General features: G+C 37.7%; 3 protein-coding genes and 1 pseudogene across 5 annotated transcripts in view; 2 read left to right on the top strand and 2 right to left on the bottom strand.

The window, feature by feature from the left end:
• LOC306640364 (olfactory receptor 8B3-like) overlaps nucleotides 1-27946 on the bottom strand; it is a gene marked incomplete at both ends in the record, with an annotated part of 204322 nt that overhangs the window by 174980 nt on the left and 1396 nt on the right. The window lies entirely within an intron of this gene.
• OR6T1 (olfactory receptor family 6 subfamily T member 1) lies at nucleotides 9482-15034 on the top strand (the record flags this gene model as incomplete). The annotated part of the gene is given in 3 exon segments (XM_079101791.1): nucleotides 9482-9646; nucleotides 9649-10432; nucleotides 14955-15034. Coding segments are annotated over 3 exon segments (1029 nt in total).
• Nucleotides 15437-16381, bottom strand: OR4D5 (olfactory receptor family 4 subfamily D member 5; the record flags this gene model as incomplete). The annotated part of the gene is made up of 1 exon (XM_079104522.1): nucleotides 15437-16381. The coding sequence occupies one exon, from the start codon at nucleotides 16379-16381 to the stop codon at nucleotides 15437-15439; it is 945 nt and encodes a 314-aa protein (XP_078960648.1).
• LOC306638587 (heterogeneous nuclear ribonucleoprotein H-like) lies at nucleotides 17330-27536 on the top strand (annotated as a pseudogene). Its single transcript has 3 exons — nucleotides 17330-17356; nucleotides 26937-27338; nucleotides 27387-27536. The product of its transcript is annotated as a heterogeneous nuclear ribonucleoprotein H-like (transcript).

Raw genomic sequence — 27946 nt, 5'->3', positions numbered from 1 at the left:
ATAGCATATTGTTTAATCTCCAGATGTTGGAATAGTTTCTGTGTTTTACTCTTTCATTTATTTCTAACTTCAATCCATTATGATCTGATAGATACATGGTAGTGTCTTTATCTTCTTGTATTTGCTAACATTAGCTTTGTGGCATAATATATGGTCTATTTTAGAGAAGGATCCATGTGCTGCTGAGAAGAAAGTGTATTCGCTCTTGGTTGGATGGTATATTCTATAAATGTCTGTTAAGTCTAAATTATTGATTGTGTTATTGAGATCTATTGTTTCTTTGTTCAATTTTTGTCTGGAAGATCTGTCCAGTGGTGAGAGAGGCGTGTTAAAATCACCTAGTATTATTGTGTTATGGTCTATTTGGTTTCTGAAATTGAGAAGGATTTGTTTGACATACATGGATGAGCCACTGTTTGGGGCATAGATGTTTATGATTGTTATATCTTGCTGATTTATGCTTCCCTTAAGCAGTATGAAATGACCTTCTTTATCCCTTCTGACTAACTTTGGCTTGAAGTCCACATTATCGGAAATGAGGATGGATACTCCAGCTTTTTTGCTGAGTCCATGCGCATGGTATGTTTTTCCCCATCCTTTCACCTTTAGTCTATGGGTATCTTTTTCTATGAGGTGAGTCTCTTCCAGGCAACATATTGTTGGATCTTTCTTTTTAATCCAATCTGCCAGTCTATGTCTCTTGATTGATGAATTCAGGCCATTAACATTCAGGGTTATTATAGAGATATGATTTGGTTTCATGGTCATTTGGTTCATTTTTTAAATTTTATTTATTTATTTGTTGGGCACAACTTGTTTCCTCCTTTATTTGACAATTCCTTTAGGATAATTCCTCCCTTTCCTGATTTGCTTCTTTGTTTTTCATCTCTTCCTCATGGAATATTTTGCTGAGAATGTTCTGTAATGCTGGCTTTCTTTTTGTAAATTGTTTTAGCTTTTGTTTATCATGGAAGGATTTTATTTCATCGTCAAATTTGAAGGTAAGTTTTGCTGGGTATAAGATTCTTGGTTGGCATCCATTTTCTTTCAGGGCTTGAAAAATGTTGGTCCAGGCCCTTCTAGCTTTTAGGGTCTGGATTGAAAAATCTGCTGATATGCGTATTGGTTTCCCCCTGAATGTAATTTGGTTCTTTTCTCTCACAGCCTTTAAAATTCTGTCTTTATTTTGTATGTTAGGTATTTTCATTATAATGTGCCTTGGTGTGGGTCTGTTGTAATTTTGTATATTTGGAGTCCTATAAGCCTCTTGAACTTGATTTTCCATTTCATTCTTCAGATTTGGGAAATTTTCTGATATTATTTCATTGAATAAATTGTTCATTCCTTTGGCTTGTTTCTCTAGGCCTTCCTCAATCCCAATAATTCTTAAATTTGGCCTTTTCATGATATCCCATAGTTCTTGGAGATTCTGTTCAGGATTTCTTACCATCTTCTCTGTTTGTTCAACTTTGTTTTCAAGGTTAAATATTTTGTCTTCAATGTCTGAGGTTCTGTCTTCCAGGTGTTCTATCCTATTGGATATGCTTTCTATGGAGTTCTTAATTTGGTTTATTGTTTCCTTCATGTCAAGGATTTCTGTTTGGTTTTTTTTCAATATCTCTAACTCTTTATTGAAATGATCTTTTGCTTCCTGTATTTGCTCTTTTAACTGTCGATTGGTGCGATCAATCAATGCTTGCATTTGCTCTTTCATCTCATCATTCAGTGCGTGCATTTGCTCTTTCATCTCATCATTTGCTTCTCTGATCATTTTAATTATGTACATTCTGAACTCCTTTTCTGTCATTTCTTCTGCCATGCTGTCATTGGGTTTTATTGATGTAACATCTAGATTTGTTTGCAGCATTTTCTTTCCTTGTTTTCTCATATTGTTCAGGTATCAGAGGACCGCTGAGATATTGCAGATTTCCTCTATTGACTTACAATGTCCCTGAAGATTTCTATATATATCCCCCCTTAGCCTTCAGTAGGCTGAAGTCTTGGAGGAAGTTGATAATGCGGTGCTCCACAAGAAAGCTGCCTCTCTAGGAGTGGTGGCCTTCAGGTGGGGTATAATCCCTGCTAGTGGGCAGAGGTGCCTCCACTTGTTGACCAATGGTCATCCAAAGGGGACCTAGGCTGCGGGCTGAGGCAAGGCCTGTTTGGGCCTGAGTCTCTGGTTTTACCGTCCTTGTGGGGAAACCTCACCCAGCAGGGAAGACTCACCCGGTGGGGAGGTCTCGCTGGTCAGTTCCCTCCTAGAGGTTCCCCTCAATTTACAGCTACCGCCTGGGCTGGGCTGCCTTCCTCTGTAAAGTTCCCAGGGGCCCGGCCCTACCTCCTGGGCCTGGGAGCCTCACCCTTTGCAGATGACTCTCCTTAGGCTGCCCTTCCTCAGAGAATCTGCCCACAGGCCTGGAACCTTCGCTCCGCCCTAAGCCTGTCTCTGTGCGGCTCTTCCACCAAGAAGCCTCCTCGATCCTGGGACCCTGCTCTGCACCTAATCGCCTGGCTATGCGGCCCCTCCTCTGAGCAGCCACCTGGGGCCCTGTACAATCCCTCTGAATCCCAGAGACCCGCCACAGGCCTCTTCCTCCAGACAGCCGCCCAGTATTCCGGTGCGGTCACTAGGAGTCCAAGAAACTCACTGCGTGCCTCCACCTCCACCAACCACCCGTAGCCCTGGACAATCAATCACTCCGAGTCGAAGTGACCCTCCCCGTTCCTCCTCCTTCTCCAGATAACCCCCCGGGTGTTCAGGAGCGGTCGCTCTGAGTGGCTCTGAATCCACGTGACCCGCTGCACGGGTCCTCTGGGCAACCGCCCGGAGCTCTGGTGCGGCCACTCAAGACCAAGCGTCCCACCACGCTTCTCCTCCAGGCAGCCCCCCTGTGTTCAGGAGCTGTCACTTTAAGTCCAAACAACTCACCACTCGCCTTCTCCTCTGAGCAGCCACCTGGAGCGCTTATGCAGTCACTGCGAGTCCAAACGACCTGCCGCGCTCCTCCTCCTCCTCCTCCTCCTACTCCTCTGGGCAGGCCCCGGGGTTCAGAAGTGGTCTGAGTCCAAACAGCTCGCCACGCAGCCCCTTCTCTGGCAACTGCCTGTAGCTCTGGTGTAGTCACCCCAAATCCAAGCGGCCGCACTCCTCTTCCTCCTCCTCGTCCTCAGGGCAGGCCCCGGTGTTCAGAAGCAGTCGTTCTGAGTCCAAACAGCTCGCTGCGCAGCTTCTCCTCTGGCAACCGCCTGTAGCTCTGGTGCAGTCACTCCAAATCCAAGTGGCCACGCTCCTCCTCCTCCTCCTCAGGGCAGGCCCCGGTGTCCTGAGTCCACACAGCTCTCCTCGCCACTCTTCCCCTGGGCAGCCGCCGGAGCCCCAGTGGTTGCTCCGAGTCCCAGCGCTGTGCCGAGCGGCCTCCTTTACGATGCTCCCAGTTGTCCGAGTTCACTGCTCCAGCGGGGGAGGGCCATCTCGCCGGCAGCTCTACTTCACAAAGTTCCCTGCGTTCCGGGACCACCGTCCCATCCGGGACGCCTTCCCAAGGGGTGAGAGTCACCCGGCTGCTTTGAGTTGGTCCCAAGCGTCTCAATATCTCCTCTTTTGAATCCTGAGTCCTGGAGCAACATGAAATGCAGCCACCCTCTAGGCCGCCATCTTGAAACGTGATCCTACCTTTTGACCCAATTATCCCACTCCTTTGTTTTTACACAAAGTACAAAATTAGTATACTACAGTAACACAGCCACATCAATATTTATAGTAGCTCAATTCACAATATCTAGATTGTGGAACCAACCTAGATGCCCTTCAACAGATGAATGGATAAAGAAACTGTGGCAAATATACACAATGGAATATTATTTAGTCATAAAGAAGAATAATATTATGGCATTTGTGGATAAGTGAATGGAGTTGGGGGATATCATGCTAAGTAAAATAAGCCAATCCCAAAAAACCAAAGGCTGAATGATTTCCCTGATAAGTGGATGATGACATATAATGGGGATAGGGGGTTGGAGAGTGAGAGAAGAATGGAGGAACTTCAGATTATGTAGAGAGAAATGAGAGGGAGGAGGTGGGTATGAAAAGTGGTGGAATGAGACAGACATCATTATCCTATGTAGATGTATGATTACAAGAATGGTATGAATCTACATCATGCACAACCATAGAAACAAAAAGATGTACCCCATTTGTGTACAATGAATCAAAATGCAGTCTGTAAAAATAAAAAAGACTGATCACATATATATTATTATGGTTTAGATATTAAATGTCCCCCCAGAGTTCTTGTGTGAGACAATGCAATGAAGTTTAGAGGTGAAATAATTCAGACTATGAGAGTTAATCTAATCAGTGTATCAATCCCCTCATAGGGATTAGCTGGATGGTCATTATAGACAGAGTATGGTTGCAGGAGGTGGGTCACTGGGTGAGTGCCTTTGAGGTATATATTTTGTATGTGGTAAGTGGATTCTCTCTTGGCTTCCTGCTGTGATGTCCTGAGCTACTTTCCTCTGCCACACTCTTCTGCCAGGATGGAAATTGGAATCCATGAGCCCCAAAATAAACTTTTTCTGCTCTAAAATTGTTCTTGTCAGGTTTTTTTGGTCATAGCAGCAATAAATAAATAAATAAAGCTGACTAAAACTTACGTACTTAAATTTCATCATTTCATTACACAGTCAAAATAACCAAGGCCTCACTAAATCCCTCACAAGTTTAAGAGAATTTCCCAAAGTTTGAATTCAATAACAAATTTTTTTCTATTCTTGTACCAAAGAAATAACTTAGTCTTTTGTTTGAAAAGGTGTAATTGCCACTCTATAACAAATCTCAAATCTTAAACACCTCTTCCTCTACATCCTTGAAGGACTAATTACATTGCTGTTTTTGATATGCTTTGTCCAACGTTGTTTCCTTTTGAGATTAGTCTTCGAAGCAACTTTAAGTCAATTATAATTGATTGGATGTGGAAAGAATTAATTATGCAAAGTTGTAGTCACTTCTCTTTCAACACTGTAAAGGAGGTTTTGCCTGGAGATCCCTTGGTACAAGAAACCTTCTACATGTGCTCTACTGATCATAAACAGAATCCATATAGTTTGCCTGAGTGCACATTCTTCAACCAGATCCAGGAAAGGTGCCTATGAAATGCAGTACTGAAACACGTAGAAGAACCAACTAATTAACCTCCTGTCTCAAGAAAATTTGTATACCTGAAACTTAGTCTTACTCCTGACTTAGATCTTTAATCATTGGGATTAAGGAGTTCTCTTTATATATACTTTAAGACGTACATATTTGGGCTACTGAAAAAGATGGTACATTTTATTGTACACAGCTATACAATTTTTGTTTACTGACAGAAGGTAGGGACATGAACTCTCCATCTCTTTGGTCGTTGGGTTCTACACAGATCAACACTTGAGCCCATGAAGTACAGGATTACATTATGCAGAGACCTGGTTTTCATCTTTTGAGTACTGAGAAAATGAGCCTATGACTTTGTTTTATTAGGGGCTGAAGTATCAAGCTTCCAGCTTTCAGAAAACAAAGTACTCACGAGTTTCATGTGAAGATCCAGTTTTACATGCAGAGGAATAACTGGTGATTTATTATAACTGAGAGCACAAAAGTATCCTTTCCAGAACAACATAATTTCAGAGAAATTTTTCCACAGTTGTAGTGCTGGTCATTTTATCTTAAAACCTTTAAGACTCAAATGTTCATATACAGATATTTTTAGAATATTAATATGTTTTAAAATAATATTAATTATATTATTTTACAGTTCCTTAAAGAATATTATATAATGGTTGTAATATGACACTACTAGTAACAATGGGAAAGATCCAAAGATAAAGTTTAAATTTCTTATGTCTCAAGGGTCAACTCAGCTTATTCTCTGAGCCTGTAAGCCCATTGGATTAAATCATTCTTTCATTGAACAAATAGTATGTTCTTCTTGCTATCATTAAGCAGAATGGACTTATGTAATAACTATGAGTGTGTTTTAAACAGTAGTTTGAGAATCTTATTTTCCTATCGAAAAACTAGAAAAACAGTTGGTCATTTGCTACTTTAAAATTAAAAGGCTCACTTGCTTTTTTTGGTGGGGGGTTGTTTGTTTGTCTGTTTGTTGTCTTTTGTTTTTTCATACTGTGGTCAAACTCTGGTGGGTGCTCTACCACTGAGCTATTTCTCCAGCTCTTTTTATTTTTTGTTTTGAGCAGAGTCTAAGTCAACCAGGCTGGCTTCAAATTTACAACCTTCTTGCTTCAGCATCTTGGAGTCCCTGGGATACAGACATGTGCTCTCATACCCAGCCTTCCCTCCCCATCTTGATGTGGAAAAATTCATCCTTAAATGCCCAGTTAAATGTCACCAACCCTATGAAGTATTTCATATTGTCTCCAAACTGTGTACCTTCCTTTACTCTGCCCCCATAAGACTTTGGGTTTACTCTTATCATGGCCTTGATTGAGTTCTGATGCATTTATCATTTGCATAGATCTAATCCTTATTACACTATGGGCTCCTAGACGATTCAGCTTTGTACCTTCAATACCTAGTAGAACCTGGCACACAGCAGGTGTTCCATCTCACCTTTATGGAGATATTTAGCTAGCCCCTGAAAAAAATAATCTCTGCAAACCCATGGAAATATTGGAGTGTGAGACAGCCATCCATAATGTTATAAGAATTCAAAGGCCTGAATTTATTGCTGCTCTGAGGTGTCTGTAAAGAATCACCACATGAGGAAGTCGATATTTTTAGTTTAGAAAATGAGGCTTCACATAGCTGAGCTCTTCTGTATCTTCGCCTCCTGTTTGACACATTCCTTTACCCTAATCACACTTAAACCTATTCTACATTATTCTTTCTTTCTGAAACCAGTATTCTTCAAACTTTAAGATAATAAGAACTCAAAGAAATTGTTAAAAATCTACATTCCTGGGTCCTAAACCTAGAGAATGATTGTATGTTTATGGGTAGAAGCTAGAAATCAATATTTCTAAGAAACAAACTGGGAGATTCTGATGCAGGTTTCCCACTTGCTCAGGAAAAATTCTATGACACTTGATTAATAGGGTGTTAATTTTATACAAACTTCGAGACACCAGGAGCGTATCAAAAAGAGGAAAGGGAAACCAAGTCATGGTGTTACCAATAGGTCAGGAAGACTTTGACTAAGAGAAGCATGAGAGGGCACTGACTGGGAGTAACAAGGTTAGCACACATCACTCAGCCAAAGAGAGAGGTGAGAACACAAATGGTCTCTGAGGATGAGGAGAGCAACAAAGGGTCTGATAAGCACAGGTTTATGATGAACCCTGCCAGGAGATTTTCTTCCAGGAGGGTTTTACTGGTCCATCAGACATAGGGTAAGAAGCAAAATCCCATGAGGGAATATTTACTGGGGATTGATAAAAATAGGTAGGTACTTCTTGGATTTCAGATCTATAAAGGATTAGTGATTAGAAATAAAGCATTGTTGATACTTCATCTCTGTGTCCAGACAGAATGCTGTCCCTTTCTATGTAATATATTTCACATAGCCTGTAACAGAACCTAAAGGACAAGGACAAAAAAATTCCTATGATCTGGTTAGGGAAGGGTATCCATCTTCTGGGAGTGGAGAGAGCATATTTGGGACGTAACCACTACCTGTCTTTGCTCTGGAGGAGGATCTGGAAGGTGTTTTCTCTTTTTCAGGATCAAATCTTCAAACTGCTCAGTAATTCCTCTGTGCAGAATTCCTATCATCAGTTGACAAATGAAGTAAGGTAACAGATAGAATTTGGTATCAAATTTGTTTTATTGCTGCTCCAGGGTGACTGTACAGTTATTTGTATTACAGAAAATATCTCTCATATAAGACAGTGGTTTTAGGTTAAAAATGCAAGCTCTGAATTCAGAATAAAATTATAATCAATAATTCCACTACTGACTAGTGTAAGTACTTACTCCTTGTCTGTAGAATGGAGATAATAATGCCTGCCTTGTGTAGTTGCTAAGAGATTTAACAAAGAAAGAATAGCCACAGTAGCACATGTTCCTTATTTGAAGTGATTGTTACCCTACAATACTGCTCTAGCATCCTTCTCTGAGTTTTGCTAAGGTATTTCTTTGAGTTTAGACATACAGTCTCCAGCAGAATGAAGTTTTATAATTCGCTAGCTAATTAAGACCCAGGACTTGATTCTGCCAAAACTGATACCAAGAGAACCTGCCCTGAGTCCTCTCTCCTTCATCCTTGAAGGATTACTAACCTCCGTCAATGTTCTTTGTTAAGGTAGCTTCAGACACAATCAGAAAATGTCTGGTTCTCATCTTTAACATTTGTAGCCTGGACTAATAGATGATCCTGGATTAAACTTTGTCTAAACTCTTGACACTTCATTCCTTGTCAAATAGCAATTTGATAACAACTTCCATTATTTTTCTATTAGAATATTTTATAACATTTTCCCTAATTGATAGGCAAGAATTACACAATTCTGAGTATTTAGAAAAGTATCTTGGAACCAAGATGTCTTGTGAAACCCAATCCTTCAAAACATTAGATGAATGTCACAAGCCACCCAAAACACAAGGACAAAATAAATATATCTCCAAATTAAGGCAAGAAATTGAGGAGACAAGTTGATACATCCTATCTGCTTTGATACCATTCCCTCTTTCTCCCTGTTTTATGCAACTTGAATGTTAGAAGAGCTGCATTTGAGGTTAGAACATTTTAAACCAGAAAGAGGTTTCTTCCAGACAAAAGTATGAGGGTTGGGAGGAGAAAAATAACACTTATGGATGGAATTGGAGCTTTGTACTGTCCAATCCTATATGGTTTCCCAGCTGATTAATGAAGATAAAATCTCCAAGGACACAAAAGTCTAATTTTTAAAAATTGTTGTTATTTTATGTTAAGCCAAGACACATTAGGACCTTAAGTACTAAGAGAGGTCTTGGTATAAGTAAACCTTTGCTCATGGGAGCATTTCCTCTATAAGGTTTTCTCTGATCCCTCTATTCCTGCAGATTCCTCCAAGGACACACTACCTAGGCATGTGATTCTCTGCTTAAGTACAAGTGTGTTGGAGTCTCAGAGGCTGCCTGGGAAACTCTGTCTCTACTACTGCTCCCTTTTAGCTCATAGAAGAGTCACTTAAACTTCTTTAAACATCCTTCTATTACTTGAGAATAATAAAATTTAATGTTAAGGGTGACTGGAGAGGAGATACTGCACATAAATTTCCACATACATAACTGGTGTTCAGAATCATCCATGTTATTATTACTAATGGCCTGCTATCATAATTGGTTTGCTTTTGCAAACCACTTAGAAATATAAATCAATACATTATCAGAATATAAGAGAGCATTAAGTACTCAATACAATTTTATTTATTGATAAGATGATGATTAGAGCTATAAACTATTTTATAAGTTGTGTTTCATTTCCTGAGTAGGTGACTGGAGATGAGCCCTAAAAACTGGACTCAGGTAACAGGATTTGTCCTACTGGGCTTCCCCAGTAGCCACATCCTGCAGATCTTGTTGTTTCTGGGGTTGATGGTGACATACATTGTAACAGTCACAGGCAACCTGCTGATCATAGTGCTCACCTGGATGGACCACCGCCTACACACACACAGATGTACTTCTTCCTGTGGAACCTATCCTTCCTAGAGCTGCCTCTGGTGTCTGTTGTGGTTCCCAAGATGTTTGACATCCTCCTCACGGGGGATCATACCATCTCATTTGTCAGCTGCATCATCCAGTCCTATCTCTACTTCCTCTTAGGCACCATTGACTTCTTCCTCTTAGCAGTCATGTCTCTGGATCATTACCTGGCAATCTGCCGACCTCTGCGCTATGAGACTCTGATGAGTGGTTATGTCTGTTCCCAGTTGGTACTGGCCTCCTGGTTAGCTGGGTTCCTCTGGGTACTTTGCCCCACCATTCTCATGGCCAGCCTGCCTTTCTGTGGCCCCAACAGGATTGACCGCTTTTTCTGTGACAGCTGGCCCTTGCTGAGGCTCTCTTGTGGGGACACCCACCTGCTGGAGCTGGTGGCTTTCCTGCTCTCTTCATTGGTGCTACTGGGCTCACTGGCCTTGACCTCAGTTTCCTATGCCTTTATCCTTGCCACTGTCCTCAGGGCCCCCACAGCTGCTGAGAGAAGGAAAGCATTCTCCACCTGTGCTTCACATCTTACAGTGGTGGTCATCTTCTATGGCAGCTCCATCTTTCTCTACATCCATTTGTCAGAGGCTCAATCCACGCTGCTCAGCAAAGGTGTCTCCGTCCTAAATTATTTCATCACACCTCTCCTGAACCTATTTATCTTCAGCCTCCGCAATGACAAGGTGAAACAGGTGCTGAGAGATGCCCTGAGGCAGTACGGGTCCACTGCTTCCAGGAAACCATGTGGGTCACAGGTCAAAGTAAATATCCCAATTAAATTGGGAAATTAAATATATATTGGAAATATCTTTAATGTGTTAGAATTTTAAAATACTTAGGCAACACACTACACCTTTCTCAACTAGGAAAACAAGAGTCTCAATGAATATGCAATATAAAATATAAGAATTAAGTCTCATCATTCTGCCTATAGTCCCCCTAGTGTCTCCACATCCCCACAGAGAAGGCAAATCCAATTGGTCAAATTTCAGAATTCTGATTAAGACACATTCCCTCTGAGGTGGAATATTCGAATGTGAAAGCATGCATCAGTGTGTGGTCTCCATGCAGGTTCTCTTCCACATGTATGCCGAAGAACCCCTATCACTGCTTCAGTCCCATGTATCACATTGCCAATCAGGGTAAGCTAAAAGATAAAAAATTCAACTTAGTGTTTAGAGGTAAGAAGCCAGGTGAACACTCTGTACTAGAACAGGGACTACAAATAATTTCACCAGAACCTCTGCTTTGAGAAATCCAGTTCTGTCTACAATAATAAATGGTTCTTTGATTCTGGTAAAAATAAGCCAGATGAAGAAAGGAGCCACCAGTGTTTCCTCAAAGACTCAGAGATGCTCCAAGTATATTCAGGAAACTCAAAGTACTTTATGATCACATATGAGGCAAAGAGAAGGAAGACATGGAGAAGGAAAGGTGAGCGAGACCCAGTCAAAGCAGCTCTGTTGCTAAAGTTTTAAGAAGCACCAATTAGTAAAAATGGTCCATGCACTTGCCTGCCCTGTGCATCTCTAGAACCCTAAATTAGATAAGAGAAATTGTTTTTGATGCTAGGGATCTATGATTCTGTATGATCTGAAGGAATTATAAATTATATCTAGGTCTCTTAAAACACACTTCACAGACAGATAATGGTAACAAGTACATCACTAGCATTACGTTTAAGTATACAAATTCCTTTCTTTCTTGTTTTTCCTTGGCTTCCCCATGTGTAAAATAACAGAATTCAATAGCATATCTTTTAATATTGGGGGGATCATATATCTTTTTGAGAATTTCAAGAAATCCATAACCTCTTTCCTCCAAAAAAAATTATATAGAGACATAAAACATAGCATAGCATTTCAAGTTGTTTATGGAACACTTAAACTCACTTCTGGAACCCTGAGTTAGATAAAAGAAATTACATTTGGCTCTAGAAATCTATAATTTTATATAATTTTTAAAGGACTACAGATTATATCTAGGTCTGTTCAAACACACTTCACTCTTAGATTCTGATAGCAAGTGCCATCATTAGTATTATGTTGGTAGTAATATGGATGCATAAATATAAGATAGGTAGGTAGATAAATAATAGATAAAAGTATATCTGGATAAGGAGAGAGATAGAAAGATGTGGAATCTGACACTACACATATTAAGTATGAAAAATTGAGGCACAGTGAGTAGACTTTATTGAATACTACAAGAAAGACTATACATTTCACCATACCTAAAGCAAGTTAATTGAAGAACCATAACACTCTGAACATAGTTGGCTCTTAAGTTGCATGTGCCAGGGCATGGACAGATAGCCTGTTCCCAGATTCATCTACTATCTACTATCCTAAATTCTAATCACTACTACTGCCCATCGGTCCACTTGAGCTATAGTGATCTATTTTGGAAAGAGGCTAAGTAATTATTTTTATAAGAACAATAATAGGAAGGTAACAGCCTTTTGGACATTGAACTGCCACTTTTGGTGTATGAATTAAATCAAATCATCTTGGAAAATGAGATTTCACTTTCAGAATAAAGAAAGAATAAACAGACAAACTAAGCTCTGTCAAGCACCTTTAAAATCCTATGATTTCTGTACTGGATTTGGTTGGTTCAATAATAAATATATGAATATTTTTTAAAAAGCTATCTTTTCAAAGATTATAAATCTCTTTAGATTCTTCAGCATCCTAAATTTCATTGCAAGCTAAAGGAGCTAAATACCCTTTTAGTTCAAACAGGCACTAACACTGAATTAAAGTCATTTTGTTAAATTTATAATAATCTCTGTGCTTTTCCATAACTTCTCTTCAGACACATTGATTGTATAGTCTACAAGAACTATTTGGTAGTCCAAAGGGAAAATATTGTTTACACAATAAGCCAAAGCATTTAAATCGCCTCCTTAAATCATGTATTCATTAAGCTTTGTACTTCAAAAATTTCACCATAAAGTCTAGAAAGACAGAGAACAGGAACAAAGAAGACATCGATAATTTTTGAGACTTGCAATATTTATATCAAGAAAATAGTCATGAAATTTGTTTGTTTGACTGAGAAAGAATTTTCTACTTCCTTTCAATGTCAATTTAACACATAAGGGTCAAAGCCTGAATAACTTACTGAACATACATTTCTACCTAAAGAAGATCCTGGTAAAACAAGAAGAGAAAGAGGAAATGATAGAAGGAAATAAAGGAATACAGGGTCAGGGGAGTGGACGATTAGAGTTCTTCCTGATGCTCCTTTGCTGCCTCTGGGGCTGCACTGAGGAAAATACCAAGATCAGGAGACCTCTTCTTGCACCACAGAGAGACTTCTGGAATGACTTCACCCCACAGGCTGTCCACCAAATGAGCTGGTACGTGGTACTGTTAAAGTCATCTAAGAGAAGCAGGATGGTGAGAAAAGGAAGGGCCAGCCTGGGTCTCTGTGAGATGTGGATGGAATACATACTCTACCTGCCCCCAGGCAGGGTACGGATGTAGTCTGAACCACATCAGGGTGTGTGTCATGGAGGTCATGGTGACAGGGGTGAGATGATTGAGCCCTATAGAATAAAAGCTTGGCCAGGAAATGATGGAGAAAGTCAAGAGACTCATTGTGGGTCTGTAACCTAAACCAAAGCTCAGATGAGCCTGTTGGAACTGTAGCATCACCCAACCCTGACAAAACAGAGAAACCCAACTGCAAGCATTGTCAGTGAGAGGTGTTAGCATCCAGGGCCAGCACAGAGACAGAATTATTCTCAGGTCCAGTTGTGAATCCAAAAGGCAGCTCAGGCCAAAGGCAGATGGCAGAATTCTAAAAACTATTTTATTTGTAAAGAAAATGATCACCTACTTAAAAGAACTATTTGATTTGATTTGATACATAAGAATAAATGTACTAGGTGTTCCTAATATTCCTCAATTGCCCAGTCAAGTAGTCCTTGGAAAGAAAATAATATCAATTATTAAAAATCAAGAAATTACATTTGATTTGTACATATGATTTTGTCTGGAGTAAATATGTTCTACTACAAGTTCATGGGACAGGGAAAAGAATTTGACTCAACTAAATTTTATGGGAAGAGAATTCTGACTTAGATCTTGTGACTCTAAAATTCCCTTTCCTCTAATGCGCACTTTCTTTAAACAGATGAAGTGTTTACTCTGTCATCTGCTATCCTTCAAATATCCCAACTCCTTTTTCTCTTAGACCTTTCCTATTCTGAGACTGACCCATGCTCTAATCCCTGTATCTAAACATTCCTTCTCAGCAGGCTGTTATTGTGGGAAGCAACTTTGCTTATACTGGCTTATTAAAACATAAGTGATGAACAATGACATAATGCTAAGACTTATTAACTTGAATGCCACATTCTTCCCATCCCACATCTATGGGGGGTATCACAGATTGATTGATTATATCAGTCAAAAAGCTAAATAAGCAAAACCTTGCTTTGCTATATTTTTTAAAAGATTTTTATGTATGAGTGTGGGGATAAAAAGGTATAGACCTCACAATTCAGGTAAGACTTGATTGACAACTTTGTAAAAGCATATATAGCAATCTGAATCAAGAAGGGAATAAGATATTAGAAAAGGGGATAGAGAAGATGAAAAAAGGTCCATAATCAATTTTCTATAACTTCTTAAGTTGAAATAGAGACTACTCTCTAGTTAAGAACTAGAGAATGAAATACTATCAAAGCAGTCAGCTGTGGTTCTGCAAAGCCTAAAAGGTAGCTGAATTTAAGAGTGAGTTTTTGAGCAAGGGTATGGGAAAAAACTATTCACCAACACAAGTTTTCTGGATGTTTGTTCCCTCAAGAAAATTCTCCCTTGATTCTCTAGCCCTCCTTCCCCAATTCCACACTTTTCATGTGTCCAGTTCTCCATAAATTACCCCCTGCATATTCCAATATCCAATCTGCCTGAATCTCACAACCACACTTGACCTAGTTCAATTTAAAATTCCAATTCTATCCTTGATGTGAGTCTAAAATTCACAAAGAAATATTAACTTTTAGAAGCACTAAGAAGTTTAGATATTATCTATAATTTGGGCCTCAAAGTTATGTAGACCTACCTTGGATTCCAGAAACAAGTTCTGTGGCCTTCCATGGGTCATTAAATTCTCTAACCTGCAATTGACTCATCTTTTAAAAGGAGGATGATACCGACCCTCATAAGAATATTGAGAGAATTAAAATGAATGATAAATATAAATCACTTGATATAATGCCTTACATAGTAAGCTCTTACTAAATGCCATTTAGATGATGATAGTGATGATGATGATGAAAAGGAAGACTATGACAATAACTATAATGATGATGGCAACAACAATGACCCTTGAGAAACTATGAGGAAAAAATTAATACCCCATCCTATCTCCAAGAAGATGAAAAGTGTTTCAAGCTCCTCAAATATGTTTTGTGTCCAGGAAGTGATATCAGGAAAGACACCAACTTTATCACCTCCACACATACTGCAGCTGGAACTTTCTTAGCAAGGACAGCAGGCTCATCTGGAAAGGTGCTCTCTGAACCATATGGTACTTCTGTATGGAGCTTGAGACTTTTCCTCTAGATGACATCCCACATTTTAGATTGGCTAAAAGTCATGTCACCAGAAATTGGTTCTAAACAAGAGACAAGCAAGAGGAAAGGAGCTTCATCTACTTTATGTGTTCTCTCAAGCAGGTTGGTACACCAAAGCATTTCTCAGATTCTCAGAACTGTCTCTGCTAACCTGGGAGTCAATGCTTTGGGGGACCAATAAAATTCTTCTGCCTCCTCCACAGTTTCTTCATGGCCATAATCACCTCTTTGTTTCTCAAGGTATAAATGGCAGGGTTCAACATGGGAGTGACCATTGTGTACAGCACAGAGACTGCCTTGTCCATAGGGAATGTCCGAAAAGGCCTTGCATAGATGTAGATGCAAGGCACAAATATCAAGGTCACCACAGCAATGTGAGAGGCACAGGTGGACAGAGCCTTGCCGCGGTCATCCCGAGAGTGGCTTCGGAGCATCACTAGCAGGGCTGTGTAGGATCCTAGCAGCACCAGAAAACACATCAGGGTGACCAAGCCATTGTTAGAAACCATGAGAAGCTCTAAGACAAAGGTGTCAGTGCAGGCCAATTTGATCAGCTGAGGCACATCACAATAAAAGTTGTCCAGCTTGTCAGGCCCACAGAATGGCAGCTGGATAGTCAGTGCAACCTGTACAATGGAGTGGATGAAGCCCCCCACCCAGGAGGCTGCCATGAAAAGTCCACACACTGTCTGATTCATAATGAGTGTGTAACGCAGGGGCTGGGAAATGGCCACGTAGCGGTCATATGCCATGACGGTCAACAGGAAGATCTTGATGCCTCCAATGAAGTGGAAGAAGAAGAGCTGAGTCAGGCAGGCAGAAAAGGAAATGGTGGGATTTCCTGAGAGCAGGTCAACCAGCATCCTGGGTGCTGTGATAGAGGAGTAGCAAAAGTCCAAGAAAGAAAGATTGCCTAAGAGAAAATACATGGTTGTGTGCAGCCGTGGATCAGAGGTCACTATGGCCACAATGAGGAGATTTCCAGTGACAGTCATAAGATACACAGCTGAGAAGAAAATGACGAAGAGGAACCGAAGCTCCCATACCTGAGAGAGCCCCAGTAGAACAAATGCTGTCACGTGGGAATGATTTGATGGATTCATCTGCTTGGTGTGACCCCAGATGTGAGCCTGTTAAAGGAAGTGGACATGTTCATCAAGGGATCTGCAAACTTCTCTGAAATAATTTTCTCTGCCCACTCTGATCAAGTATTGTTTCATTTACCATAGGAAGAATATCAATATCATGAGCAGTGCTATTGGACACCAATCTTGCAAAAGAGAAAGCTTCCTTTCTTATGACTCTGGAAAAACTCAGAGAAACTCTAAGTTCCTAGGAAAATATAAAAGAGGGGTCTATAATATTAAGCTCCTCCAAAAAGTTTGAGTACCAATATCAGTTTCAGAAACATAACCCAAAGTATACTTTCCTATTCATACAGGAAACAAGAGGAAGCTTTGACTATTCATTGAAATTTAAAACTCACCATTTCAAGATAGTGCCACATGCCCTAAGAATACTCAGAAATTAACCTTACAAGGTATGTCTAAGACCTATGTAAGAAAAATCTAAAATTGTACAAACTTACTTATTGATTTAGTCAAATGTCATGTTTTAAATAAAAGCAAATCATGAAGCCCACATATATATTTTTGTTTCAATTCTCTCCAATAAATTAATTTATCAACTTTATAAAGGTATAGTTGACAATGAATAATAAGGCTTACATTTAAGCAGTAAAAAAATAATTTGCAAGAGGCACACACAGTGAAGCATTGATCATAATCAAACCAACTAATAAATCCATCACTTCAATCCATCCATCACTTCAAGCCCTTATGATTTTTTGATATGTGGTTAGAGCACTTTATATCTGCCATTCCAGCAAATTTTAACTGTATGATATGGTATTGTTAACCCTATTCATGTGGTTGTACGTTAGCTCTCCATAATCTATGTATTTACATTTCTGAAACTGTGTACCTCCATAAGCACCTACCCATATCCTACTCCTCAGCCCCTGGTCAGCACTCTTATCTGTTCCTATGACTATGACATTTTTAGATTCAACATTAAAGGTAAGCTTTACAAAATTTATCTTTCTGCATCTGGCTTATTTCATTTAGTGTAATATCCTCCAGATTCCTCCAAGTTGTCACAAATGGGAAAATTTTCTTCTTTTCTAAGGTTGAATATTTTGTTGTATATATGTATAATATTCTCTCTCTCTCTCTCTCTCTCTCTCTCTCTCTCTCTCTCTCTCTCTCTCTCTCTCTCTCTCTCTCTCTCTCCCCCTCTGTCTCTCTCTCTCACACACACACACAAAAAAAAAAAAAAAAAAAACACACACCTCTCACATTTACTTTATCTATTTATCCACTAATGGACATTTAGACTGCTTCCATACTTCCATACTTGAAGTAAAATGCTGAAATTAACATGACTAAAGAGTTACTTTTTTGGAAGAATAACCAAAATCAAACTAAGAAAACAGAGGAAAAAATCAGAAACAAAGGAGGAAACATTCCAATGGATGTCTCAAAAATGAAAAAGATCATAAGGCACTATTATGAATAACCATATACCAAGCAAATGAATGATTTAGAAGAAATGGATAAATTCCTAAAATATGCAACCTTCAAAATCGAATCAAAAAAGAAAGACTGAACATATCAATAACAAGGAGAATGCAAAAGTAAAACTCTCCTAATGATGAAACCCCCAGAAACAGATGGCTTCACTGATGAATTAACCTGAAACTCAAAGAATAATTAACATCAAGCCTTCCTAAACTATTCCAAAAAACAGGCGAGAGAACATTTCCAAACTTCTTCTATGAGACCAGCATTACTCTGATGCTGAAGCCAGACAATGACACTACAGCTAATATCTCTGATTAACAGAGAGGCAAAAATTCTCAATAAAATACTAGCAAACAGAATTCAACATCCCATTAACAGATCATATGCCATGATCAAGAGGACTATATTGTGTACTTAGTTTGACAAAATTTCCATAATCTACTAGAATTTTCTTTAACTTTTCCTTGATGATGAGAATTTATTTATTTTGTCCATTAACAAATAAGGTTGCACTGACCCTATTTTATTCATCATTGCCTGAACCTCTTAGAATTTGTTAGATATCTAAAAGTGAAACTGCTGTGTCAAAAAGTATGCTTATCTAAATTTTGAGTAGGAACTGCCAAGTTTCTTTCCAAAGGACACCACTGACATTTGCACAATGTTTGAAAGTTACCATTTTTCTCATACTTTCTCAATGCTGGTTATTAGCCTTTTAAAATTTTTGTCTTAATAATAATTAATTTTAAAATCAATGTATTATTGTTTTAGATAAGTTACACATTCTGGACTGCTTTCTCAGTTGAGCATCTTTTCACTGTTAATTGGTACTTCTGTGAATTATTTGTACATGTATTTCGTAGGTATTGGGGGGGGGTTGCTGTCCCTATTGATTTGCAGAAGTCCATTATATCAGTGTTAATCCTACATTTATCATATGGCTTTGTATCCCTTGCATTGCACAGAATGTATAGGTAATATCTTGTGAAGATGTTTAGAGGTCTTCTGAAGGACTCAACTGTTGCAAGAGTGGGGACATCTACAGAGGCAGGTAGCATCAGAGAGAGGCTGGACTGAGGCAGTTCTCATTTCCACGATCTCCAATTATTTAACTTTTGCTGAACTGAATTCATCTATTACTTGTGTAATTAAAAATGTAATTAATAAAATGAAGCCTTCATCTTCTCTTCACCGTGATCTATTCAACTGTACAGCTCTGATTGTTCCCCTCTACAGGCTGGACTAGTTTAAGAATAGAGAAGTTTGCGGGGGGCTGGGGAGATAGCTCAGTTGGTAGAGTGCCTGCCTCACAAGCACAAGGCCCTGGGTTCAATCCCCAGCACCGCAAAAAAAAAAAAAAAAAAAAAAAAAAAAGAGAAGTTTGGGGCTGCGGTTATAGCAGTTGGAGAGTACTTGCCTAGCATATATGAGGTACCAGGTTTGATCCTCAGCACCACATAAAAATAAATAAAATAAAGGTGTTATGTCCATCTACAACTAAAAATAGAAGAGAGAAGTTTGATAAGTAAGTAGCACTTCCAGAAACACTGTCAGTTAGTGGTATTCTAATCTAGAACCCAGGACTTCTGATTCTTAGTCTTTTTCCAAAAGAAATTATCTCTATATAATGTGATAAGAAATTCAAATACTTTAATTTTTAATCATATAATTGAGTGTTTGCCTATCTCACCACCCTATAATATCTTAAATGCAGTCTCTCTTATTTATTTTTTCAAACAAGAATCTTTTTTTGCATGGGGTATGGGGTACCAAGAATTGGACTTAGGGGCACTCAACCACTGAGCCACATCCCCAGCCCTATTTTGTATTTTATTTAGAGAGATAGTCTCACTGAGTTGCTTAATGCCTTGTCATTGCTGAGGCTGGCTTTGAACTTGTAATCCTCCTATTGGGATATTTCCCGAACTGCTGGGATTGTAAGTGTGGACCACTGTGACCAGCTCAAACAAGAATATTAAGTGCACAATACACATAATAAAAAATCAATAAATATGTGCTAAATGAATGAATAAGTGAAGTAGAATCTCTGGCATTGGTGGCTATCTACAAAGAAAGTATATGGTTGTGTTCCTGTTCTGCGACCCTTGTATCAATACACTCACCTAGTAGAACTTGCTTCTTTACCTCTCACACAAATCAAATGCACTTATTAGAAAATTATTGAAAATATCATGGGCTGGGATTGTGGCTCAGTGGTAGAGTGCTTGCCTCGCACATGTGAGGCACTGGGTTCAATCCTCAGCACCATATAAGTAAATAAATAAAATAAAGATACTGCATCCATCTACAAATAAAAATATTTTTAAAAAAGAAAATTACTGAAAGTATCAATTAAATGTAGTTCAGAATTTAACCCATCAATTCATTCATTCAGTCCTCTAACCAGACCTAATAATCACAGTCTATGGAAAGAGTGGAAATGGATACCAATATTATATAAACTTATTTATTTGGTACCAGGGATTGAACCCAAGATTAGGGTTAGGATGCTCTGAGTCTAATCTGCAAAATGTGACTATTAATGCCTACCTTGCAGTTTTCAAAAGTATAAAATATCCTTTAAGGTTAGGTTAAGCATGAAATCCAATAATTATAAAAAGTATTTAGCCTGACGTCTTCTTTATTTAGAAGAATTCTTGGTAACAATATCTTAAATCGGAATATATTTATGACTATATCTTGAGATTTGGAAAGAATATTTAATTGTCAGAAATAGGGTGGGAAAAGATGGTGAATTTCAAAGGGAAGGGATAGATTAAGAAAATATGTGGAGATTTGACAGTGAAGGATATGTATGGGTAAGATCAAAATGTTCATTTGTAAATAGAAACGTGGGTAAGGGTCAATATTGGAAAAGTAGACAAAGGACAGATTGTGTTCTCAAAATTAAATGTTAGATTAAGGAGTCCCTAGTTTAGGTAGGATTTCTGAGCAAGGGAGTCAGGAAATCAAACCTATACATTAGTACCTCCTGGGTGTGGGACTTGAATTTTAACAATGATTTAAGTAATTATTTAAAACTATGATATAATCCTTCATTAGTAAAACTATAAAGTTTAAACCTTTTGTTGAATCACTATTTAAATGAACATGTATTTCCATTTAGAGAGGAAACAGTCTAATTTTAATCTTATTCTTTAGCCTGAAAGTGGACAGATCTTAACAGGAAAAGTGGTCTGTATTATAAAGTTGCTCAGAACCAAGGTCCAGAGAAGTTCAACAACACACTGAGTTCTCAAGGTCAGTTAGTAGCACAGCCAGAACTACATTCCAGTGTGTTCTTCCAAATGGTAATTTCACACTCCAAATGAATAAAATAATGCTTAAGACAGGTGAAATAGCTGGTAGTCACTCACCTGGAGCTTCCCATGTAAAATATCCCTGTAGCAATAATGCAAACAATTTGAGTCAAAATTTTAAAGCTGCAAAGTTTCCATCAGGTCCTTGAGAAGGGTTAGGGAATTGAAGTTGGTGAGCTCTAGTGCAAAGGGATTATTGACAACAGCAGGAGGTAAATGCCAGGCAAGGGGCAGGCAAACCTGCGGTGCTCTCCTAAGCCAAGTGTCACTGGGGACCACACCAGGGAAAAGAGCATGGAGGGGCAATGACCCAAGTTAGCCGTCCCTGTAGGACAAATCAGCCATTCTCCCTCATCACCATATCACGGCCCAAATATTAAAATTTTAGTTACCTGTCTCCAAAATTCATTGTTTTTTTTTTTAAATCTTTCTCTTATGTTCTCTCATATAACCATACCAAACTATTATATGGATTAATTTTAAATGCAAAAAAGAAAGAAGTAAGCATCCAACCAACTATTTCAAATACACCTTAGAAAACTTGGAATCGACCCATCTTTTGACTCAGTTATCCCACCCCTTGGTTTATACCCAAAGGACTTAAAATCAACATACTACAGTAATGCAGTCACATCAATGTTTATAGCAGCTCAATTCACAATAGCTAGATTGTGGAACAAAACTAGATGTCCTTCAACAGATGAAGGACTGTTATTCTGTGCTGATTTTATTTTTCCTTTGGTGCTAGGGATCAAACCAAGGATCTCACACATAGTAAGCATTCTGTCTCTGAGCTATGCCCCCAACCCCTCCTAATTGTTTTCTCACAGTTATTCTTGCTAAAGACTTTAAAGGTAATTTAAATAGCTAATTATATTTATACATGCTAATAAAGTAAATTATATGCTACAAACAATCCTTAAACTTTTTAATATCTTAGGAATATTCCTCAGAGACATGCAAATTCTACTGAATGCCTGACGTATATTGATTTTAAGAAAATGTATGCAGTTCAGGTGTCTTTTTAAATTTTTTTTTATTTTTACAGACTGCATTTTGATTCATTGTACACAAATGGGGTACATCTTTTCATTTCCATGGTTGTACATGATGTACATTCATATCATTCATGTAATCATACATGTACATAGAGTAATAATGTCTGTCTCATTCCATGATTTTTCATAACCCCCCTCATTTCCTTCTACATAATCTAAAGTTCCTCCATTCTTCTCTCACCCCCCACCACCATTATATATCATCATACACTTATCAGGGAAAACATTTGGCCTGTGGATTTTGGGGATTGGCTTATTTTACTTAGCACGATATTCTCCAATTCCATCCATTTATTTGCAAATGTCATAATATTATTCTTCTTTATGACTGAATAATATTCCATTGTGTATATATACAACAGTTTCTTTATCCATTCATCTGTTGAAGGACATCTAGTTTTGTTCCACAATCTAGCTATTGTGAATTGAGCTCCTATAAACATTGATGTGACTGCATTACTGTAGTATGCTAATTTTAAGTCCTTTGGGTATAAACCAAGGGGTGGGATAACTGAATCAAAAGATGGGTCGATAACATAATTTGGTTTTAATAATTTGGAATTTCAATTCCTAGTACCTTCCTTTTACTCCACTCCTCCCTCCCCCGATAACCTATCTAACCTATCTCAACTCCACTGATCACTCTTCTATTTTCAAAAGGTCCTTTTTAAATTTTTTTCTCTCTAGTTTTCACACATGAGAGAGAACATAAAACCTTTGACTTTCTAAGTCTGGTTTATTTTGCTTAACATGATACTCTTCAGTTCAATCAATTTTCCTTAAAATGACATACTTTCCATTTCTTTTTATGGTTGAATAAAACTTCATTGTGTGCATATATGCCACATTTTCTTTACATGTTGATTTGTTGATGGATTTCTAGGCTGGTTCCATTATTTGACTATTGTGAATTTCACTGCTATAAACATGGATAGGCTTACATTGCTATAGTATGCTCACTTTCATTCTTTTGGAAAAATATCAAAGAGTAGCATGTATTTGACTTTCTCAGTAGAAATCCTAAATCTCAGGAAATAATACCAAGAATTAGTAAATAGAAAAGCATCAAATTAAAACACTTCTGCACTGCAAAGAAAATAAGAGTATGAAAAGAAAACCTACAGAATGGGAGAAAATCTTTGCCAGCTTTTTTCTGACAGAGAATATGTAGAATAGAAGAAGAACTAAAAACAACTCAACATTTAAAAAAAACAAATAACTCAGTTAGTAAATGGGCTAATGAACTAATTTCTTCAGAATAATAAATTCAAATGGCAAACAAATACTTGAGAAAATGTTCACATCTTTAGCCAACAGGAAAGTACAAATCAAAACTACACTGAGATTCCATCTCACTCCAATTACAATGGCAGTCATCAAGAATATAAGTAATGATAAATTCTGGCAAAGATGTGAGGGAAAAGGAATTCTTCTACACTGTTGGTGGGATTGTAAATTAGTACAAACACTATGAAATCAGTATGAAGACTCTTCAAAAGACTAGGAATGGACTACTATGTGACCCAACTATACTTCTACTCAAGATCATGTCTTTTCATGGCACCCTAAAGGACTCCCTTTAACATTTCTTTTAGGAAGGTCTCCTGGCAACAGATTCCTTGAGATTTTGTTTATCTAGAAATACTTTAATTTCTCCTCCATTTTTAAAGGACAATTTTGTCAAATAAGAAATTGCAAGTTGATAGTTTTATTTGTTTGTTTTTTCCTCTCAGCTCTGTAAATATATAGGCAGTCTTTTCAACACCCTCTGGTTCCCATGTTTTCCAATGAGAAATTGACTGTTAATTTTATTGAGAATCGGTTGTATATAACCAGTTGCTTCTCTTTTGCTATATTCAAAATTCTCCCTTTGTCTCTTGGTTTTTGTTGATTATAATTTTTCTTGGCATCACTTTGTTTATATTTGCCATACTTGGAGTTCATTGAGTCTCTTGGATGTGTAGATTTATATCTTTCATCAAATTTGGGGAGTTTTTAGGCATAATTGCTTCAAATATTCTTTTTTTAGTAATAATTTCACCTTAATACTATCACATTATAATTGAAATGAAACACTGAAGATATAACTGATCTGTTTTATACTAATTTGTATAAAAATAATTCATGTTTATTAAAAATAATTCATGTTTACAATTTTGAAAAAGAATATTAAATGCTTGATGCATTTACTTCCAAAAGACAATATTTTTTCTTTTTCTTTTTTATTTTTTTTATTTTATTTTTACATACTGCATTTTGATTCACTGCACATGAATGGGATACAACTTTTCATTTCTATGGTTGTACACAATGTTGATTCACACCATCATGTAATCATATATGCACATAGGGTAAGACCCACCATTTGACCCATCCCACTCCTCATTTTATACCCAAAGGACTTAAAATCAGCACACCATAGTAATGCAGCCACATCAATGTTTATAGCAGCTCAGTTCACATACCTAGATTGTGGAACCAACCCAGATGCCCTACAATAGATGAATGGTTAAAGAAATTGTGGTATATATACACAATGGAATATTACTCAGTCATAAAGAAGAATAATATTATGGCATTTGCAGATAAATGGATGGAGCTGGGGGATATCATGCTAAATGAAATAAGCCAATCCCAAAAAACCAAAGGCCGACTTTTCCTCTGATAAGTCGGGGGTGGGGGAGGTAAGAGAATAATAGAGGAACTTTGGATTGTGTAGAGGCAAATGGCAGGGAGGGGGCAGGAGAAGGAAAGATAGTGTCTTTATTCCATCCATGTTTTTCATCTATCACTGTAAGTTAAAATCACATCATTCTTCATCAAGAACATTTCAATGACCTCAAGAGTGTTGTAATTCTGCTCTGGCCAATAGCACATTTTCCCTACCCAATCTGCCCCTCACACATACACTTACATAAACACCTATCTACTTTCTAATCAATTACCAAAGATTATCAGATTAGACTTCTCTGTTGAAACAGTCCAATGACTTCTCTGGGTGCGGTACTTAGAATAAGATTTAAGCTCCTCGCCCTTCTTCACTAAGCCTCAGTCATACTGCCTTCTCTCTTTCTTCAATGTGGACAAAGTTCCTTCTAATCTTGAACTTTTGACTTTCAGCCACCATTCTGTTTTGGCACAACCGTAGTTTTTTCTTCACTTAGAGTTCATCTCAAATGTCCCTTCTTCAAAGAACTCTATTGATTATAACCTTTGGTTCCTTGAAAATTATATGACTCATTCTTTCCAAAGCTCTTGTCTATGTCTAGAATTATCATGTTTGTTCATTTATTTATTTCTTTATAATCTACCAATCTTCCCACAACCCCAAAATTAAGGAGAGATCTAATATTCTAACACTCAGTATCAGGCACACCGTGTTTATAAGTGTAATCTGATTAAATGAATTACTATAATAAATGTATCATATTGCTCATACATTGTATTATGTTTTTTGATCATGGAAGAGTTTAAAGACATAAAATTTTTAAAAAGTGAATCTGAAAACTCTTATTGGGTCTGGCAGACATGGCTTATGGGACAGAAGTCATGTCCTCCTTACTCCAAAACCTCATTATCTGCTTACTTTTAACCTTTAATGGTGTCACATTCGTTCCCTGTAGACACACCGATGTGATTAGGGTGATAAATAATTTGGAATTTGTCTTGTTTCTACTTATCATGATTCTTATCTGGAATCTATAAAGAGTGACAACCAATTGATGGCCTATGCTATTTTTAATCAATGCAATTTAACAAATAGTTTGCTGCATTCTTTCTTTTTGTTTTTTATTTTTGTTTTTTAATTTCTACGAACAGACCACTTGTATATCATTTCAGAGCATTTATTCTGGGCAATTTAGAATGTGTTTTTCCCAGTGCCCATTCTCAATTTTGGCCTATGTGAACTTTTTCTTCTTATAATCAGTATATTTCAACTTCTTTTTTAGGTTGACAAGTTCATTCTTAAAGATCATAAACTTTTTCATTATGTTTAAGTCAAAACATCCTATGGTGGAGATTAAAGACACATAGTTTATAGCATGCAGAGACAACAGCAACTCAAAAGAAATGAACAGAATGCAGTGAAATCAGCATATATTTTGATCAAGAAGAAAAATCACACTATTTATATGAGACCATAAATATCATTTCCTCATCCACATATGCTAAGTTGGGTCTTTGAATCACCAGATACCCGATATGCTCAATGAGATCATACTAGCTTGATTCTTTGCTGAATCTTCATCATAGAATTCCACTTCCTTATAGCATCATTGACTTTTACAAGCCCTTTATAAGAAATGAACAAGAAAATTTTTCCACATTTACTACAAAATGTTTGTGATGATTTTCATCATAGTGCTCAATGTTTTCCATACAAATTTCTATAAGAAAAAAATGTCTTTTTGCACTCTGGTGTTGTTCATCTCCTAGGTGATTATGCAGTACACCATGGTTTTTTGTTGTTTTTTTTTTTTTTTGTTTTTTTTTTTTAATTTTTCACCCGGATTTAGGAAGCTAAGGATACAAATTGATATGCAGTTCCAACAATGGTAGTAAACTTTACATTTAAAATATATGCTACTTCTCACTTTCATACTTGTTTTTTTTTATATCTTACTCATCTTACATGTGCATATATTTAGCAATCTGAATATACAGATAATTTCATCTCAGCTCAGATTACTTTTAAAGGGTCCAATTAGCACAAGGGGCCACTGTGTACACATGTGGAGATTACCTTACGGAGCTACTGTGAATGATATTTATGATTTTTTTTCACCACTCAACCCTGTGTGAGGACCTATGGAGATCGGTCCTGATGGCAGAGTAACTGATGAAGCAGATGTCAAGTTCGGAACTCACGAAGATGCCATGGCAGCTATATCAAAAGACAAAGCAAATATGCAACGCAGATATGTAGAACTCTTCTTGAATTCTACAGCAGGAGCAAGCAGTGGGGCTTACGGTAGTCAAATGATGAGAGGCATGGGCTTGTCAAACCAATCTCGTTATGTTGACCCAGTGAACCAGCAGCTGAGTGGTGGTTATGGAAGTGGCTATGGTGGCCAGAGCAGCATGAGTGGATACAACCAAGTTTAAAGGAAAACTCCAGTGATTTTCAATGAAACATTGCCTAGATAGCTACGCAGTAGGAACCACAGCTACTACAGCAGTGGAAACTATTCTTCTATAGGCATGAAAGGAATGGGAGGGACATCTAGCATGTCCAGTGAAAGTGGGGGATGGGGAATGATCCTGATCTCTGACTCTTGGTCACCTTTCTTTAAATAAAAAACAAAACTTCAGTTTAACAATTTTTTGCAATCTAAGTTTGTGACTTATGCTTACTCTATGAGTGGGAATCAGGATTATCTGGAAGACTTAAGGTTCAGCACTTTTTAACACAGCAGTGTTTCATGACTTAAGAGCAAAGTTGAGTAAACTATAAGTGTTAAGCTATTTTCAACTTTTCTCAAGTTAGTTATATTGTAGGATGCACTTAAGTAATAAGGGCATTTAGGTGAAAGCATTTGAATTATATTAAATGTTGCTCTTATACCATATTACATTGAACACTGGATGCATATTGAAGGACATGCTTTCTTGTAAAACTCAATGTAGGAGCTGTGTCTATGATTAAAAGTGAAACATCTTAATGGAATATTACTCAGCTTTAAAGAAGAGTGAAATTATGGCATTTG

This window comes from Sciurus vulgaris (genome assembly GCF_902686455.1).
Source record: "Sciurus vulgaris genome assembly, chromosome: 11".
NCBI classification, from domain to species: domain Eukaryota; kingdom Metazoa; phylum Chordata; class Mammalia; order Rodentia; family Sciuridae; genus Sciurus; species Sciurus vulgaris.
Note: the sequence above shows the minus strand (reverse complement) of the source record. Positions and strands in the feature narration are given on the sequence as shown.